The following is a 19,892-nucleotide window of genomic DNA, read 5'->3' as shown; positions in this document are numbered from 1 at the left end:
ACAGAAGTTATAAAAAAATGTCCCACAAAAAATGATCCAGTTCTGAAATGTCCCAAAGCCACTGGCAGCGTTCCACCCTGAGCCTTTGCCATGGGGTCGCCATGTTTGCTGCTGTTCTGCTTGTGTTTATGGGGGCTAGCCACAGCGCATTGGCGTTCATCTATGACAGTCAAAAGGGTCATAAACACGGCAGAGAGGCTGAAGTTTATGGTTGCCTCTCTCTGGCCTTGCGTTGCGCATCCTTTACTGCGCGCAGGAATTCCGTCCCTAATTACGGGACATCCTCCCCGTCACCAAGGCAACTTGGCCATAAAAGCTGTCTGGAGAGTCTGGAGCATTTGTACAATTGGAGTGCAGTGCAATAAACCGTCTCAGACCCAAGGTTATTAACTAGGGTTTCCAAGGAGCAGCGACAGTGAGAGGACAAGCTGAGCAAAGGCTCCTCTGTGCGTCCATTTCACACGCTTTTAGCTCTCCTGCTGCACACAGTTTGGTGACAAAAGCAGATGCAAGGCAAGGTTTTGCTTCCACCACAGGGCGGCACTGTTGGAACCAATGTCAATGCCGTGGATTTGTCCGAGCTCACATGGATCAGGTAAATTAAGCAACCTCTTCACGCTTTGCATCGCTTCTTTTCTGCAGCGCTGTCTCGTTTGCATGTGACATGAAGCCTTGCGCATACATTTGCTCTTACGTTTCCCGGTGCCATGTCCCGTGTCGGTGAACTATAGGAGTGTGGGGCCCTAATAAGGCAGCAGAACATGTGCTTCAAGGCTGCTGCTGCTGCTGCTGCTGCTGCTGCTGCTGCTCCCTGCATGTGCTCCTCATTTTGCTGATCCGGGGCTTTTTACTGGCTCAAGTACAGCCTGTTGTGACTCGTACCTGGACATCTGCACGGAATCCAAGAGCTAAAGGGTAAAAGGGAGAAGCCTCTCAAGTCCGGCCGCGGGTTCCACTCGTGACAGACAGCGGTGCATTAGCAATTTCTCCCGGATCACGTGTTAATGCGGCTTTAAGCGTCTGCTGCGCGGCTCTTTGTCTGCGCCCCGGTGTCTCCATTTTGACGCAGTATTATCCCGAGGAGCTACGTGCCAAGTGTATTAAACCCGTGTCTTCACTTTGCTCCAGGGCCAGGGCTGATGTGCACTGCCAATGTGCAACAAGCACCAGAACACTCCGCGCCGCCATTATGTTACCTACTGTTGATTGTTGTCTCTGCCTAAAACACAAACACATGACTAAAGTTGCAATAAGTAAGAATCGGTGCAAAAAAAAACTAAACTAAAATAAAGGATAACACAATACACGAATGTTTTATGCATAATGTTTTCCTTATTGTACTTTGAACAGGCCTTAACTACTAAACTATAGCAACCCATTTGAAAACGTAATAAGTGAACATTTTGTGCCATTGAATCCTTCAGACAAATAGGCAAAAGAGGAACCACGATCTAATTTAAAATATTATTATGCAGTTGAGATGACGGGAATTTTCTTAACACTTGGTATTTTGGTGCAGACATTCTTCATTTAGGATGTAAACACTGAAAGCACATTTGCACATGATGCAAATACACTCACAGATTTGGTTTACGGTTTACTAGCCCTGAAGTACAACCACAAAATAAAGCTTTAACTCATCTCATGCAGCTCTCATAATTTGGTGAATTGAGGCTTGAATAATTTCGCACCAGTTGATGGTAATTTTAAATATAAATGTAGAGATAATACTGAACTAATAGACCATGAAACGCTCCGTCACCAGCATGTTCAAAATTCCATAATGGAATGTGAATTTCGTAGTAAATTAAAAATATGGTTTTCTCCTCAAATTATTTGAGCTTCACAAAAATATAAAGTGAAGGATATTTCAAAACTTTAGGCACAATTAATAACTAATGTAGGATCAACGTTTGTCCAAACCTAAAAAGGCTGAAATCTAGTTTTTGCTTTGATAACAATAATGTGTTTGCCAAGTGTTTGCCACTCTCTCATTTTAAAGAAACAAATTATGTAATATAGAAATATCAATATTATAAACTAGCTCAGATGTCACTCACTTGTTTTTATTTGCAAAAAACACCTTGATTTTTCATATTTTGTGATATTCTGAGGTTAATCATTGAAATCACATTATGTTCCTCTTCACGTTTGCCTCCATTGCGGAATTTAGACTGCTTTTGTTCACAAACTTTTATAGGGTCTATTGAATGCATTAACCAAGCCAAGCCAGTTACCAGTTCAAGACAGTGTAACAATCACCACGTCATTTGTAACTAAAACATTTGACGATAAAAACACACCTGATACACTTGATGTTGCCTAAACCACGTTTGTAGTCCAAACGTGGCCTCCTTCTGCCGCTTTACTTTCCTCTCGTGCCCGGCTGATCTTCCTAAACTCCTAAACGCGCTATTTTCCTCTTTTGTCTCTCGTGAAAAATAAACGCTTCCGCTGGCTGTAATAAAACGCCGCATTATTGTTCATAACTGCACTCGGGACGAACATGAGCCGCGTCTTACGGCCTCTCTCCGGCCACTATCACACGGGCCTGATCAAAGTCAGTGGTCAGTTACCCGTGCTTGGGATATAACAAGCGAGCAGCGTGAAAATGAAGATTTAATAGCGTCAATTAATAACTGTAACGTGCAGATATCGATATAAGCCGTGGTGCCAAAGCGCTTTGTGCTGCACTAGTCACATAATGAATTGACGTATTTAGTTTCCTCTCCGGCTCATGTGTCCCATCGGCCACACTGAGGGCACTTTGAAGCTCTATCTATAACTGGATTTGGCCATGTTCTGGAATCATGTTTAAACTTTGAGGGATTTCGTTAAGCGGTAAACACACGTTTTTCGTATTACAACCCTTCTCCTCGTAACGTTCTCTTATTGTAAAGCATTCACGTTCACATAAATAACATCTACATGCACTTACACTCATTTAATCGAGGTGAAATACGTTCTTTTTGGAGGTAAAGTGATTGACAAATGTCCAGTGTTAGCAGCGTTTAACCCCGCTGTACAAGCATAAACTGTCAATGGGCTAAAATAAACTAAAAGGACACAATTTATGCATTTTTGGCCACATTTCCAAAACTGCGACGCACTAAGTCACCCGGGAGGGCTTTTGGTACGAGGGCATGAGGGGGCGGGAGGGACCGGGGAGGACACCTGGGCCTGGTAATGGCAAAGCTGGCGCACATTAACGCAGACGGAGCAGAGCGCACATGGCCAAGGACATGCAGGGGGCGCACACGAGAAGTTTATTGTGGAGCTTATTGCACCAAATTGGAGCCGCGGCGGTGCAGGGCTGGGCAGGGCTGGGGATGTTTGTGGTTGTTTGTTGGGAGCTTGGACTTTGAGCTCCAGACAGCTCGTTGTTTGTTTGCAGCGGGGCTCTGACAGTCCGCAGTCACAGCAGTGTGCGCAAAGCGAGAAGGGAGTTTCTGTGTTCAAAGAAAAGTTGTTCTTTTATGGAGGGTCATTGTACTGAATTGTTTGTTTTGTTGCACTGAAAGGTTTAGTTATTTTATAGCTAGATATTTTGTATGTTTTGAAAATTGAAGTGCGAATCTGTTTTACACGTTTTGTTCATGTTTAGGTTTTTTTTGTTTATTGTTTACCGCTTTTAATGTATTTGTTTCCCCTTCTAAAACTGTTTTATTAGTCCAGGCTCTTTATTTTCATCCCTGGTCTAATTTATGTTCAGGTCCCAAAGTCCCAAAGTTTTTTTTTCTCCTTTTTTTCCTTTTTTTGTAAAGTGCCTTTACAATTGCTTCTGGTTTTAATTAAACTTTATTAGCAAGGCCTTGTTTTACACATTTTAATGCAACAATAAACCTACCGTGATGTTTTTAAAACATCTTGTAAAAAAAATCTATCTGTAAATGCTTTGATGAATTAACACAGTGACATTATAAACAAATAAAGTAATATACAATTTAATAAAAACGTTTTCAATTAAACATTTGACAACGTATGATATACAATCAGCAATTTATGATATACAATTAGGAAAATACAAAATTCTATAATAATTTGTTATGGGGTCATAAGATTTCTCACGCGCTTTTACGCATTTGGTGACACATGAACAACACAGACACAGGATTCTGGACACACTCGCTGAGCCCATGTCATAAACCGCAGTGTCGTACCAAGCCCAGGTAAATCCAGTCCATCAGGCCGGCTTTAGTCCTAACACCTTCGCGCTCGCTCGGACGGTTCTGGACGTGCCATTTTATCTCTTTGTCATTCGTCATTTGCCAAAGGCGCAGTGGGCTCCGGTTCAAACACTTTATGACAGCCCCCAGCCCTGCTTTGTGACTTTATGTCTTTGTTGCAGCACAATCAGTTTAAACTTGGATTGTGCGCTCCGGGCCACAACAGCACGGTAATGAGGAAATGGGGCTATTCTCATTTTCGCTTTTACACACCGCATTTTAAATGTTAAAATAAAACTCGTGTCATTTTCATATGACGTGTCTCGCATTCTGTGTTACAAACAGTGTGTGTATGTTCCTGGTTTCTATAAGAGTTTGGTCAAGTCACGAGACACGTCCATCTATAGCAACAGCATATTGTTTTAAGGCCAGTCCTCATAATATGCTTTTATTTGGAATAGTTATTGTGCTTTTACAATCAGTGTAACCCCAATAGTGTTTGGTGTCATTCAGGGGAAATTAAAAGGATTTTTTTGTGTGCAAATGACTCCAAAGAGTTGCACTGTGCTTGTCCTCGAGAGGCACAGCACCTCAGCCTTTTGTCAGCTCTGACTCAGTGGAGGTGAGTGCAACATTCAAACATTCAAATTTCTGTGTTGTCTTCTTTTTGCTCAGCTCCATAATGGATGTCTCTACGTAGTCTCAAAGTGGGCGGGACTTTGCGCGGTCCAGCCCTTCCATTGGTCCCGTGCAGCTTGCGGCCGCAGGGGGGGGCGCATCTGATCACATCCAGCATGTTTTGCACAAGAAATGTCAACCAGAAAGAGCTACTTTCTGCCTTGGCCCAAACCCGCCACAATAATGTCGTGTTCGGAGAGCGCGGCAGGGAACGCGTTTCTGGTGGATTCTTTGATCAGCGGCCGCACTGATACCGCTGTAGCGGCGCATTACGGCGCGCCTCACAGCGGTGCGGCTGACGTGCCTTATGGACTCCAGCACTATGGATACTTCTCAGGTACGACCAAGAGGAGCGAACCGGGCCCAGGTGCGTACCTCTCCAGCGTGGACTTGTACATGGACGCGCAGAGGTCGTGTCGCGTGGACGCAGACGCAGCGGCTCCCCCGTGCTTGTTCCCGCAGAACATTAAAGAAGAGAGTGGTTACTGTCTGTACGAGCAGCCCAAATGCCCCACAGCAGCTACGGCAGAAGACCTGACGTATTCCCGGCTCACGTCTTCCGCGTGCACACTCAGCGAACCTCCTGGAGGCGGCAGGAGCTCGGTGCCAGTGCCGGGCTACTTCCGCTTGTCTCAGACGCACGCACACGCTCATAAACTTTACAACAGCCCTCAGCCGAACCCTTCCCATGCTCACTATAGCCTGCATCCCGCCGCTCCTGCTGCACCTTCCGCTCCTGCCGCTTCCTCAGCTCATTTCCATGCGCCTCCAAACGCCACAGCACCAAATGCGGCCGTGGAGGAGCAACCCGCGGTCCCCAGGAGCGCGGAACCTCACGGGACCGAGGAGGCGCGTGGGTCCACGGATGGAGAGAACTCTTCAGCTGAGGACAACGAGGAGCAGGACAAAGACGCAGCAGCAAAGACCAATAAAGGTATGACGTACACGTCAGGAGGACGCGCAGTGCTGGACCATAGGAGTCCATGCAGAGCAGAGCAGTGCCAAGTCATTCATGTGGAGCACACGCACCATGACCAGTGATACCAGTACAATAGCCTTACCTGCGGCTGTGCCAGTGTTGTAAATGGTACAGTGTAATTACGCTGTCCTGAAGCGAACGATTGTAAATACATGCTACAAGTTAGAGAAATGCATGGAACGTTCCTCCTAATATTGCGTGTAAGATTCATAAATGTTGCATTTGAAGTGGGCATGCCCCTTTGTCCCCTACATGTAGTGGAGTAGGTGTGGCCCTGCTGCAGCATGTTAGAAGCATGACAAGGCCAGGACTGTCAGCGTCATATAAAAAGAGCAAAGACACAATCAGAATCAACACAGTGTCATAAAAGGATCATATGCATTGTTCAGCTAAAGGTGAAACACACCTTTTATTTACATTATTCAGAAAACGGTGAAACACACGTTTCACGTGATAATCATATAATGTGGCATTATAGACCTCCAAAATGTCATGCCACACTCTGCTTTTGACATCTTTAGATACAAACTTGAGAGTAGTCAAGTCAATGGTCCAGTCTCATGGCACTGCGTCAGTCTGTTCTGCTGAGACTCTACTGAGACTGAGACGAGAGCGCATGTGTTTGGGCATTCGTAGGTCATGGCAAAACTCTTCCTGAAGATGCCTCATCCGTCTGTTGTGTGCTGCTCATATTTTATGCTGCTCAATTCACACATGGATGTTTCTGAGTGTTTCAGGTTTAGTAAACTAGACCCATTAAGACGAATACCAATGAGCATTTTGTGACTAGTGTATGCATATTTGCTTGTGTTTATAGCTTTGAATAGTGATATAGTAATATATAACCCATAATACATTTACGAATATATATGAATATAAAATGGTTGTAATAACTGTGGATGTGCAGTTAAAGACACTGAAACACTGTCACACTCCAAAATAGCCACGTTTAACGCGTATGCAGATCAATGCTGCCACAGCCACGTCACTTTGGTGTTCTGGAGCCAAAATACATGAAATACACAATTTTTAAAACTCCCATAAACCTCATACACACATGAGAGACAACAAAACTTCAGTTGCAGTTTTCCCTTGTTGAATTACAATTACATGTATTTACAAGCGCATGTAAAGAATACAGTTGGGCTTTCAGTCGAGCTTAAGCTTGTTACATTTGTTACTTTTGAACAAAGTAATTTTCTTTAGTTTACTCCACAATGCACAATACGTCAATCATCGTCTGGATTTTGTGCTATTCTATTTAAATGTTCTGGATTTTGTGCTATTCTATTTAAATGTTCTTTACGCAAACACGTAAATAAAGAACGCCAAAACGTCAGCTGTAAAACACGACAATCTTTCACATGTTAATTTAGTCTTGGTTAATTCTCAAAAGCATAACCTACTTAAAAAAAAGTGAATCTATTAGGTCTTAGTAAGTGTTTTTCTTGGCTGGCGCGTAAAGCAAAGCGTCGCAGTAAAAGAGAGGCCCTTTGTTTCTAAATGATCCGCGTTTCCTCAGCTTTTATGACGCTGCAATAAGGGCGTCGTTGTGCTGCAAGCTCCGATTGGAGATTAAGATCTGAACGCGTCTCAAAATCTGTTTTATAGCGTCAAATTTCATGAATCAACTTTGGGCAACAGCACGTAATGCAGTCTGGAGACGTGCATTACACACGACGAGACACACCGCGCACACACTCTTTGCACACACACTCTTTGCCCTGAGAAACAGACCAGTTATTTACACATAGCCAGATAAAATGCTTTGTTATAGTATTAAGCAGTGGATTGTAGAAAACTATTCAGTTGTAGTCATCTGGACTATGTCTTTTTTAAATGTTTTTTGGAAAAGAAATAGCATTTAGTCTTTGAATCCATTGAAATCCACACGTGTATTTGTCACACACGTAGATTAAAGTAGTAACTGGATATGTGTGTGTGTGTGTGTGTGTGTGTCTGTGTCTGTGTCTGTGTCTGTGTGTGTGTGTGTGTCTGTGTCTGTGTGTGTGTCTGTGTGTGTGCGTGTGTGCGTGTGTCTGTGTGTGTGTGTGTGTGTGCGTGCGTGTGTGTGTCTGTCTGTGTGTGTGTGCGTGTGTGTGTGTGCGTGCGTGTGTGTGTGTCTGTGTGTGTGTGTCTGTGTGTGTGTGTGCGTGTGTGTGCGTGTGTGTGTCTGTCTGTGTGTGTGTGCGTGTGTGTGTGTGCGTGTGTGTGTCTGTCTGTGTGCGTGTGTGTGTGTGTGTGTCTGTCTGTGTGTGTGTGCGTGTGTCTGTCTGTGTGTGTGCGTGTGTGTGTCTGTCTGTGTGTGTGTGCGTGTGTGTGTGTGTGTGTGTGTGTGTGTCTGTCTGTGTGTGTGTGCGTGTGTCTGTCTGTGTGTGTGTCTGTGTGTGTGTGTGTGTGTGTGTGTGTGTGTGCGTGTCTGTCTGTGTGTGTGTGTGTGTGTGTCTGTGTGTGTGTGTGTGTGTGTGTGTGCGTGTCTGTCTGTGTGTGTGTGTCTGTGTGTGTGCGTGTGTGTCTGTCTGTGTGTGTGTGCGTGTGTGTGTGTGTGTGTGTGTCTGTCTGTGTGTGTCTGTGTGTGTGTGTGTGTGTCTGTTTGTGCGTGTGTGTGTGTCTGTTTGTGTGTGTGTGTGTGTGTGTGTGAGGCTTTACTTTAGTTTATCTGAATGCGCAGTGTAAGGACATTATAAGCTCATAAAAACCCAAAGAGCTTCTGCACCAGATTACAGCCAAATATAGTATGCATCTGCAGTCCCTGATTTACAGGAATAAATTGGACAATTAAATCACATCCAGTCCAAATCAAGAGTCTAGAATCTACAGTTTCCTGTTTCCCGCTGACCCACAACATCACACATGCATAAACAACAATGTTGTGATTCAGCAGCAAATACACAAAGCATGTATAAGTACACATTTCGACAGGTTGTTCTAAAATATTGAAATGTTTAATAATAATATTGAAACTTTGGTGATGTTGTGAGCTATTGTTTGGATGTATTATATTTTTTTACTATGTTTTACAGAACTATTTTTATAATAGTGCTACAATTTTGTTGCTTGGTTAGCAACAGAAACTTGTGTATGCAATACATTTGATTTGATGATTAAAATGTGTGTATTTCATAAGAACAACTAGCTTGTGTTATAAGCATTGTAGGCAGCAGCTCTCTTCAGACAGATTAATTTCTTTGTCAGATGAATTGAAGAAGCCGCTTAATTAACAGTGAAGCGTCACTCTTAAAACTTTTATCAGGTGCTAGAATTCAAATGTATTTAGCTCTTTCATATCAAGTAACTTACAAAGAAATAGAAAAATAGAGTAATATATTTCACACAATATCAAGTGCAATGTATCCATTATTACATATAATGCAACATTTTTTCATCCTATGTATTCATATGTATATGTAGCGCTAGTAGTAGTTTCAGAAATAAATACTGTTGTTAAATTGTATTTAGTTCCAAAAAAAAATTGATATGTCATGTTTCGCAGAATATTATGTCAAATATATTGATTATCACATTGCATATGCATAAGTATTGCATAGTAAGTTTGTGCAAGTAGCGGTTTACCAAACGATATGTTGTTAAAATGTATTTGGTTCTTGAAAAACATGCAGTAATAAATCGCACATCGGGGTATTATCTTAAAATGGGTGCATTGCATATTCACTTATTCACTTTATTTGTGCAAGTACTGGTTTAACAAAGACATACACTAGTTTAAATGTATTTGGTTAAAAAAAAGAAGTTAAATAGGAGAATATCAGGTCCAATTATATCACTATTGATTGCAAAATAAAATGGTTTAATAAAGAAATAGTTTTGTTAAAATGTATTAGGTTCATAAAAAGAGAATATCACAATGCACACATGGTGGTATTATGGTAATTAAGTATTGCATATTAACTAGGTGCTCATAGGGTTTTGTCAAAGAAATAGCAGAGTTGTTAAATTGTGGTCTTTAAAAACATACAGTGATATTTTGGCAAAATATCTCTGACCCGCAATTTCTCTGATTATCACATGTATCATGGAATTATCGCATTGTGAGCCATGTTTTCGCGTGCACAAGATCGGTGCAAGATTGTGCTTATTTGAGGCCAGAGCTGGTTCAAATTAGGATCCAGGAAGTGTGTGTCAATGTAACGTCCTCACAGCAGCATGGCACTCTAACTTCAGTGTTTGTGTGTGTGTGTGTGTGTGTGTGCATGTGTGTATGTGTGTATATGTGTGTATGTATGTGTGTACGTGTGTGTGTGTGTGTGTGTACGTGTGTATGTGTGTGTGTGTGTGTGTGTGTGTATGTGTGTGTGTGTGTACGTGTGTATGTGTGTATATGTGTGTATGTATGTGTGTACGTGTGTGTGTGTGTGTGTGTGTACGTGTGTATGTGTGTGTGTGTGTGTGTGTGTGTGTGTGTGTATGTGTGTGTGTGTGTGTATGTATGTGTGTGTGTGTGTGTGCATGTGTGTATGTGTGTATATGTGTGTATGTATGTGTGTACGTGTGTGTGTGTGTGTGTGTGTACGTGTGTATGTGTGTGTGTGTGTGTGCATGTGTGTATGTGTGTATATGTGTGTATGTATGTGTGTACGTGTGTGTGTGTGTGTGTGTGTGTACGTGTGTATGTGTGTGTGTGTGTGTGTGTGTGTGTGTGTGTGTGTGTGTGTGTGTGTGTGTGTGTGTGTGTGCGCGTGTGTTGTCCTCTCTACAGGCGAGTCCAAAGGTGACAGAGGCTCGGGGAACTGGCTGACGGCGAAGAGCGGCCGGAAGAAGCGCTGTCCCTACACCAAGCACCAGACCCTGGAGCTGGAGAAGGAGTTCCTCTTCAACATGTACCTGACCCGAGAGCGCCGCCTGGAGATCAGCAAGTGCGTGCACCTGACGGACAGACAGGTCAAGATCTGGTTCCAAAACCGACGCATGAAACTCAAGAAAATGACCCGGGAAAACCGCATCCGAGAGCTCACGTCCAACTACGGGTTTTCATAGTCTGATTTATGGCCACGCATTGACTCGTCCATCCACGCAGCAGCAGCGGCCCCCATTCCCCTCAAAAACACACAACATGGCGCTGTGGAGACTGGTGAAAAGCTCTCCTTTGGTTGTTTTCTACAAGGTTGTAACACACAGTAGTATAGTGCTGGCTGGATACTACAATTTGTACTCTATATTGTCCCTTTTGGAGATAAATTAGACTTTAAGTTACTTAAATCAATGGATCTTGTATCGTATTTCGAATTACGCACAAAGTACAATTGGGAATGCATGATATAACTTCAATTTATTTTAAATTTAACCATGATTGTTGCATTAGCCTATATATTTCTAAACGTGGAAGCAAAGGGAGGTTTTTATGAATGTATATTTCTGTGTACATACATCATTGTGTTTTGTGTAATGCCTAATAAATTATCAGCTCACATCAAGACGCTTGGAAATAATTTGTACAGAATCTTGTACGGTTTCTAGCCGCAGCCAATGGACACGCGGTGTGAAGTACATTGGTGTGAAGTAGAGGGCAATCGGAAATCATGAAGATATTGGTGGTGTTTAAGGTGCAGCCGTCTAACCGGAGCAGCATGGCCAGGCAGCCGGCTATTGTAGAGTTTTATGACTAGCTCGTATATGAGCCTTCTCCCTCTCCTGTGAGCTGCTTCATTTGTGGGAGAGCCGTGCAGACGAGGAGCAGGCCCGGCTCAGCACCGACACACGCGGACCGCTGGACGTATAAGAGATAGTTTGTTTGGAGAATAAAGGATTAAGATACAACAAAGACAAGGTAAGTGACGTGTCCCCCTGTGTTCCCATGTGTGTGTGTGTGTCTATGTGACTATAACGTGTCTGTAATCTGCAACATGCTGTGATGCTGAAATGTGATCAGATGTTTGCCATATAAGGTGCATCATGTGTTTATGTGGGATTGTGGTTTGACCCAGATTTGACTGCCGTGTGGTTTAGGTAGTTTCATGTTGTTGGGGTCCTTTCTCTATCTCTGCAACACGAAGCTGTCTTAATTGCTCCAGTTACGCTCAGCGAATGGAAACACTTGGATTTTTAGGAAGATATGATATGGACTTTAAATGGTCAAAGTATACGTACTAATCTACTTTACATACGACCAGAGCACGTGCTTCTCTTCTTAAACATATACTTACATTCCCCTCTAAATTTGTAACATGTGCTCACCATGTGCTGAAGCATGGACGCGGATCAAAGCTCCGTGCGCATTACAGGAGATTTAAAACGACATTTGAAGTCGTGATTCCTACAGTGACGCAGACGCGCCAGACAAGGCCTCGGTTACGACCACTGCAGCAGTGGAGGGGAAGGGGAAGGTGAATGGACCAACAGCGACCTCCGCGGGCAGTGCACACCGGATGCTTCCGCAGCGCAATAGTGCCCAGACAAAAGGAGGGGAAGGGCTTTATGGCGATATTGAGATCCGCCAGACAGGCTGTTATCTGCCCAGGCAAAAGAAGTCAATAGCCCCTGCGGTAAACTGTGCTGCTAAAAACACACCCTGATTTAGGTTTACAGCCCTGAGAAGCTAATGGCAAAGTAGCGACCTCTCCCTCTCCAAGGTGTTGGTCTGTTCACAGTTTCAGAGCTTTTTGTTTCATGTGTTCTTTCTAAAAGCGCCAATCTCGTCAGTTAAGTCCAGTTTAGAATGTACTGACCATATCTGCATGTGCAGGTAGCAGAGAAATAATGTTGAATGTGTGACAGTATGATGTGGCCTTGTGGGTGTTGGCCAAACCCTGTTTTTATTTCCCTGTAACAAATAAAGGACGCAGTGGAATGGAGACGTGAGAATTCAAGGTGCTGCTTGGCCCCAAGGTTTAGAGGAAATGAGAGCCCATAAACACCGCGCTAATCGATACTGGCTCCACTTTAAATTTGGTCTCTCTTGTATTCCAGTTTGATATAAACTTTTACAAAGAGATTGGTTTAAAGTCACAATTTGTAATTAATTCCTGCAAATGATCAGATAAAGGCGATAATTATGAAGTAGGACGGACTGATGGAGACACATGTGCAGTTCACAACATGAAATGTTCATCTGTTTGAATAAATATAGCAATGTAGCAATAAACATACTAAATATCACAAGTGAGGACTGCATTAATTCCAATTTGTCGAAAATTATTTCTATTATTAATACATATATTTATATGTAAATATATATATATATGATATATATGAATAATAATATATATATATATATATGAATAATATTATATATATATATATATATATATATATATATATATATATATATATATATATATATATATATATATATATATATATATATACATATATTTATATATGTTTGTATGTGTGTGTGCAAAATCCGCTTTGTAGACCAAATAATTTAGTAGTAGTAGTTGTTGTTTTAAAACTCCTAAGGAATTCATTTAATAATTATATTTGATAACCATACACCTGTCATTTTATTAAAACATATATAATACATTTTAAATTTTAAAATATAATATGGGCTGTATACCTTTAGACATTATGTCTATGCAAATATGTGCCATAAAATCTTATTTAGCGCACGCATTTTTCTAAAAGGGTTTATGTAATGTCTCTTCTGGATCTGTTTATTTTAAACCCGACTGAAAAGCCTTACTAATTACAAACTCGGCTCTCCCGAGTATCACGTGTGTATTTGCCTAAATCTGTTTTACCAATCTCAACCGTTGGTATTCAAGCGAAGGAGCTGAAGGAGGTGTTCACTGGTCGCAATGTTTCGTTTAAAATGTCCAAACCACAAGCAGCTCTTGGGCACTTCTATAGCTCTATTTACATGTAAGCTTACACCGGGGAGAGCGCAATAACTGGCTTTATGACGAGCCTCACAGCTCGTCTGATAATGGCACAGGCAATTTGGACTTTTAGGTGTAAACAAGGGGGAACGCAGACATTGTATTTAACACATTATATGACGTGTTACGCAGGAGCACGAGGGGCATATCGTCTATAAACGTGTTTATTTTTTGACACAGTTTTACATTACGCATTTACGCATTAATATTGATAAGACTGCCTTCACTTTATATATATATATTGTTTTATATTAAACCTACATGTATTTGTGTAAATATTGACACGCGGTGCCTTGAGTTGAATTGATTCGCATTTGAATAGTTACTTTTTCCACTATCATTTCCGTTCATAACTTAATTACCTTTAATTTTCTTTTTTTTTTTGGTCTATTAAGGTTTAACTTCGCTGCACATTGTAGTATTTTCCCCAATTACATATACGGATCAAGGAAGATTAGTATCAAATTAAACTATTTTACAGTTGTCTTTGGTTGAATAAGCATTAAGACTCAGATCAATCTAAATTATTTCAAATTATAATTGCAGATTACAATTTATTGAGAAAGTGGAGTCCTATTTGGTTAGATGCTTTCCTAAAGGGCTCTTTTACGCAGTGCGTTTTTGGGACACACGTTTGGACTGTGCGTAAATAAAGCTAAGGCTAAATTTAGAAATCGTATAATGTAGTAATTCATTTCTGATAAATTCCCCCTTTCCTAGCAAAAACATTTCTTTATTGCATGCGCTTTTGGTGCGTAATGTTCAGTGCTGCATGGATAGAGTTGTATAGTGAAGGATAAACTTTAGGTTCGTAAATGTTTGCAATATGAAAGAGATTTTGTCTGGTTGGCCGTAATTTTCTCCGTGTTGCACGCATTATACGTGACTTTTTAACCTCTCATATAGAGTACTGCCTCCGTGTGCGCCGCAATAGTAGGGCGCTTACGTGTCCTATAAAGTAGCTCGTAAAATGGGCTTTCCCCCAAAACATACTGTATCGTTTGTTGTAACAAATACGAGTTTTTAACAGTGGACAGTGGCTTGGATTCTCTGGAATATTCTTCATTCAGATTCGCATTTCAAATACTACACACTGGATGATTATTGTGAGCTTTAAACTGGAGTTTGTTATAGGCTAAGGCTGAGTATTTAATGACCTAGAGGGATTGATTTATCCTTTATTGTTCAGCCTTTATGATCACGTGTGCGCGCTGCCCAATGGCATGGCAGCATGGCTCCCCATTACTGCCCCGCTGTAGTTGTGTGAGGGGCCAAGTTGCTACTTGATTTCTCCACATTGTTATTTTGTGAGGCTGGCTTTACTGCTGTATGTGTGTGTCGTGTGTGTGCGCGCTCGCTATTTGTTTGCGTGGATCTGTCCCTTCGAGCGCCTGGTCCATGTGAAGCCGCGTTTTCTCAGACATGTCGACATCCGGAACTCTGACCAGTTACTACGTGGATTCTCTCATTCTACCGGAGAGCGAGAATGAACTATCTACGCCGAGATACAGCTCTGCTAACGGGCTGCACCATTCCAGACAAACCCCCTCCTCCACAGGGTCCATCCATGAGCACAGTGACTTCAGCTCGAAGGGCGCGTTGTTTGGGACTCCATGGAGTCATGTCCCGACGCAGTTCCCCGGCTCCGTCTCCTCTATGTACCACCACCACGCGCACTACGGACATCCTCAGGGGCCGGTGGCCGCGGACACTGACCCCCGCTACCAGTCATGGCTCCTGGAGCCCATGTCGGCGTCTTTACCCATCACAAGCCTACCTCCCACTCACCATTACGGCCACATTAAACCAGAGGGAGTGCGCGGTGGCGGTGAGAGTGGTGCGGTAATAAGCGGCACTCACACCGCGCTGCTCTTGTCTGACTACGCCAATGGCACCGTGGCCACGGCGTCCCCATCGGACGATAAGGACGCACTGGCCGGACACGCAGCGCACGAGAGCGGGGACGCAGAGGAAAAAACAGGCCTTGACCCAAGTAAGTGTACTCACGGGTTCAATATATATTTATATTCACACGCGACATGGCCATGAAAGCGCGCTGACGCCTCGGAACATGCCTTTCCCTTTTGGGGGCTGCATGTGGCCTGCTCAGTCTGAGGGTCACAGAGGGGCAGGGAAACCAACAAGGAGGGTTTTCCATTTTTATAAGACATTATACACAGATTCAGCATTAGAAATGTTTTACAATTGTTACAACAACAAAAAATACCACAAATGTTATTTACTGTTGCCTATCTTGACTGGACCTTCAACAAACTCATTTGGCAATAGATTCATAAATAAATAAATACATAAATAAATACATAAATAAATACATACATACATAAATACATAGATATATAAATATAAAAATGGCCATTGTCATTCCACTTCGGTTTAATTTAAACATAAAATACAAACTTCTTACTGTTTTCTGTCACATTGGTGGAGACCCTTCCTGTCCACACACACACATTTGTGCACACATGCATATCTCAAGTCCCTTCCCAGCATATGTTTTAAATATGTTTTATGCTGCTATATCATGCCATTCGTTGGTATTCATACTGTCAATAACAGTGTAATTTTCTGATTTTTTTTTGTTATAGCTTTTTGCAAATGGCAATTATATAACAGATAACGGTCCAAAAGTGTCTGAAACAGACAGAACCGCTACTGTTCTAATTTTAAACGTATAATTGTTCAATGAAGACGTCAAAAACAACGATTAGGGTTGAAATGTGCCACAGGCTCATGTCACACACACAGTTTATAAAAAGCAATTTTACTTCGTCATACAATAATGACGTAATGTTCATTGCTATAGTTGTCATAGCATAATGGGATTATTATTAACCACTGTAATGGAGACATGTGCTTATTTCACCTGTACATGATAAATGAGACTAATATGTTTCTTCAGATAATCCCGTGTCCAACTGGCTGCACGCGAGCGCGACGCGGAAAAAGCGCTGTCCCTACACCAAGCACCAGATCCTGGAGCTGGAGAAGGAGTTTCTGTTCAATACGTACCTGACCCGAGACCGGCGTTACGAGGTGGCACGGCTGCTCAATCTCACGGAGAGACAGGTCAAGATCTGGTTCCAGAACCGCCGCATGAAAATGAAGAAATTTAACAAAGACGGTCCGCCCAAGGACGATTAACAGAATAATAACATGGCGCTGTGGCCGGGAGCGGGCTGTGGAAGCCCATCTCTGCTGGACTCATTTTTACTCATTGTCTTATTGTTCTCTATAGAAGCTATTAGGCTTAATTGTCTTGTTAAAAGCATGTTGGCCTTCAATTTAACGCGAGTACATTTATATATTGCACAATTTGACTGTGCTCCCCCTTCCTTTGCCCTTAGTTGAATGAAACCTCGTTGTAAGTGTATAGTTGGCCTGGGTCCCGTGCTGTGAATGGACATTTTTAGCTGTGTGCGCGTATGGTTTGTTTTCGTTGTTGTCAGTTTCAGAGTCACTTTAGCTTATTGTAAAATGTACCCATTCCCCTTATTATTAGCCTATTCTTGATAGAACATGACTGCTGACCAGAGCTGAACTAACATTGGACATTTGCAGTAGGTGCGTTCTAACCACACTGAAACCTCTTGAAATGCCCCTAAATTAAACGTTTTGATGATTGACTACCTACACATTTCAACTACCTACATAACGTTTATGGCGTAGTGTTTGCTTATGTTCGAATTGAGTTTCAGGAAGAGACTTTGTGTTTTAGTGAAGGGAAGGGAACACTGTAGGCTACTTAAGGAATACCTCACGGTCTACTGACCGGTTCACTTTGTTTCACAATGTAATTTGTACTTATTTATTAAATAAAGCAAATTATATCTGCGAATGCACCCACGTTATGTGATTATTGAAGCTTTCTGTTTGTACTGTGCATCAGTGTGAGGTGCGCATGCGTTAAAGACAGAACCAGTGTTTAAAATGTGTCCAGCAACAGTCAATAAAACTGTGTTCTTAAAGTCAATATACTATGTCAGTTTGGTCATGACCAGTGTGACCTACAAAATGGACATTCTACAAAGCCATTCAAACTGTTTTGTCGAAATGAATCTTAGAAAGTGCCTCACTAATAACAGCCACAACATATATGAATTATGACGAGCTACAAATACTTGAGCGTGCCAACTAATTGCGCCAAACACAATCCAGCACAATTATATTCTATGTAGTTGGCTAAATGGAGATAGAAATTTGATACTTAAATCATAATCAAAGCATGAACAGACCCGGACTTTAGTGTGGATTACGAGGCTTTTGTAACACATTTCCAAACGCACAGTGCGTGGATAGACACCGTGTGTGTTTCTGATTGGCTTCTTGGCAAAGGATGTTGTTAGCTGTATACAGCCATAAAAGACAATTACCGCCATAACCTTTTATGGGGTGCAAAGCGCTGCGAGGCGAGAGGACACAAAACAAAAAAGGACGTGCGGCCATTCGACAGCTGAAGCCTAAAATAATACCCGGCCAAGAGTGTGGATTCATACAGCTCCTCACATCCACTCACATCTACATCTGACCACACGGATCTGCACAGACTGAGCGGACCAGGCTCTGAGCGGACCAGGCTCTGAGCCAAAAGGAAGTGCGATTTTGACAATGATAATGCAGCATAATTGCTAGATATTAGAGCCTTTAAAATAAGCTCTGTGACAGATAGAATGTGGCATATATCAACCTGGATTCATATGATCCTAGGTCTGAAGTCTTTTGGTCTATGTGTTCAAATTACAACCTTCACGGTTCAGGTCTGTGCACGTCCGTGCATCTCCGCGGTGTATCCAACACCTGCGCGGAAAAGTCCAAGACACTAACCGGACCACTGCAACGCCTAATGCTCCAGACATAACGGCAATAAAGAGCCGTGCAGTGCAGATACAGATAAGTCTGGTTAAAGCCAAACCGGGGCTGCAGTCGTAAGTCTGGTTAAAGCCAAACCGGAGCTGCGGTGCTGTTGTGACGCCTGAGGGCCACAGATGGACCAAACTTCAAAGACTCGAGCAAAGACAGTGCCATAAAACGCCTGGTCTGCTCCACTGTCTGGCATTCCTGTTCGAATGGCTTTATGGCCGCCCAGACACAATTAGGCCGTTTCCAGAATGACACCCATTTGTTTTTTCTCTCCTCATTCTGTGAGCCGCGCTGGACAAAAGGCACAGCGGAAATGATCACTTTTATTGGACTCTTCCCGACGGGGACGCGCACACGGGCTCACGGTCAGTTGGAGGAGGCTTTTGTTTTTTACCTGGGAACCTTGCGCCCTCTGCTCCTCTGCTGTGGGCAGCGGCCATAAAGAGGCAGCCACTGACCACGCTCAATATGTATTATCAAATTAAAACTATAGGTACTTTGCATTTTCCCTCCATCTAGTTGGATAACATATTCAATGTTTATCTTATGTTTGATATCCATATTAGCTATCCAAACTGTTTAATCTCTACATCAACACAATGAAACTCTCCACTTGCTTTTATTATATATCTTTTCAAAATAAGAAATCCTGTGGAAACCAAAAGCTCTTCTGCCCAAGTGTTGGACACGTGCACTCACCAAAAGGCCTGTGACAAAAGTAAATATGGTTTTCAGAACATTACAAAATATCCTATTTACAAACATCAACAGACGTTGCTAGTATTATAATTATTGTTTTATTATTCATTGTTTTATGTTGCACATTAACACCGATAGTTCCTATGTTTGCGAACTGTGTTCAATGAAAATGGCAATAAACCTTTTCTGATTCAGATTTTTTGTGTCAAACAGTGGGTGGTGGAACAGAGAGGGCTGTTTGTGACTGAACTCATTACTGAAGTCAGTGCACAGTCCTCCAAGTGTCCAAGGCCAACAGCGTCCACGCACTATGTGAGATAAGATCATGTGCAGCTCTGCGTTTGATCGTTGACACAATAATCCTGATCCTGTGTGGATTCTTATATAAATATATATTTGAACGTATATTATGTTATTGTGGTTTATATACATTTGTATGCAACATTTCAAAGTTTAATTAGCAAAAGTAAGTATTAAAAATGTGACTGCTTTGTGCTGGACGTTGTGTTGTTGCGCACTTCCCACAGTTCATCCCTGTGTCCAGCGGGGGGCGACACTGCGCCAGCCGCACAAACGAGAGTCATAAACGCTTTTAAACACAATGGCCTTGCAGCGGGAGCTACAACTGACTCTGGCTTTTATGGGTTCAGGAAA

The 19,892-nt window shown here is 42.3% G+C and overlaps 2 protein-coding genes across 2 annotated transcripts; both read left to right on the top strand.

Annotated features, from left to right (window-relative positions):
* The first annotated feature begins 439 nt into the window (after window positions 1-439).
* LOC140361892 (homeobox protein Hox-A10a-like) lies at window positions 440-11,255 on the top strand. The gene is made up of 3 exons (XM_072447792.1): window positions 440-595; window positions 4,842-5,778; window positions 10,541-11,255. Exons 2-3 carry the CDS (start codon window positions 4,977-4,979, stop codon window positions 10,816-10,818), a joined length of 1,080 nt encoding a protein of 359 aa, XP_072303893.1. The 5' UTR covers window positions 440-595; window positions 4,842-4,976; the 3' UTR covers window positions 10,819-11,255.
* Window positions 11,256-14,347: 3,092 nt separating this feature from the next.
* hoxa9a (homeobox A9a) lies at window positions 14,348-17,517 on the top strand. Its single transcript, XM_072447791.1, has 2 exons — window positions 14,348-15,654; window positions 16,582-17,517. Exons 1-2 carry the CDS (start codon window positions 15,084-15,086, stop codon window positions 16,821-16,823), a joined length of 813 nt encoding a protein of 270 aa, XP_072303892.1. The 5' UTR covers window positions 14,348-15,083; the 3' UTR covers window positions 16,824-17,517.
* The last annotated feature ends 2,375 nt before the right edge of the window (window positions 17,518-19,892 follow it).

The sequence above is a fragment of the Eucyclogobius newberryi genome, unplaced genomic scaffold (assembly GCF_026437365.1).
Source record: "Eucyclogobius newberryi isolate DKJ021-1_F unplaced genomic scaffold, fEucNew1.0.hap1 SCAF_16, whole genome shotgun sequence".
In the NCBI taxonomy this organism is placed as follows: domain Eukaryota; kingdom Metazoa; phylum Chordata; class Actinopteri; order Gobiiformes; family Gobiidae; genus Eucyclogobius; species Eucyclogobius newberryi.
Note: the sequence above shows the minus strand (reverse complement) of the source record. Positions and strands in the feature narration are given on the sequence as shown.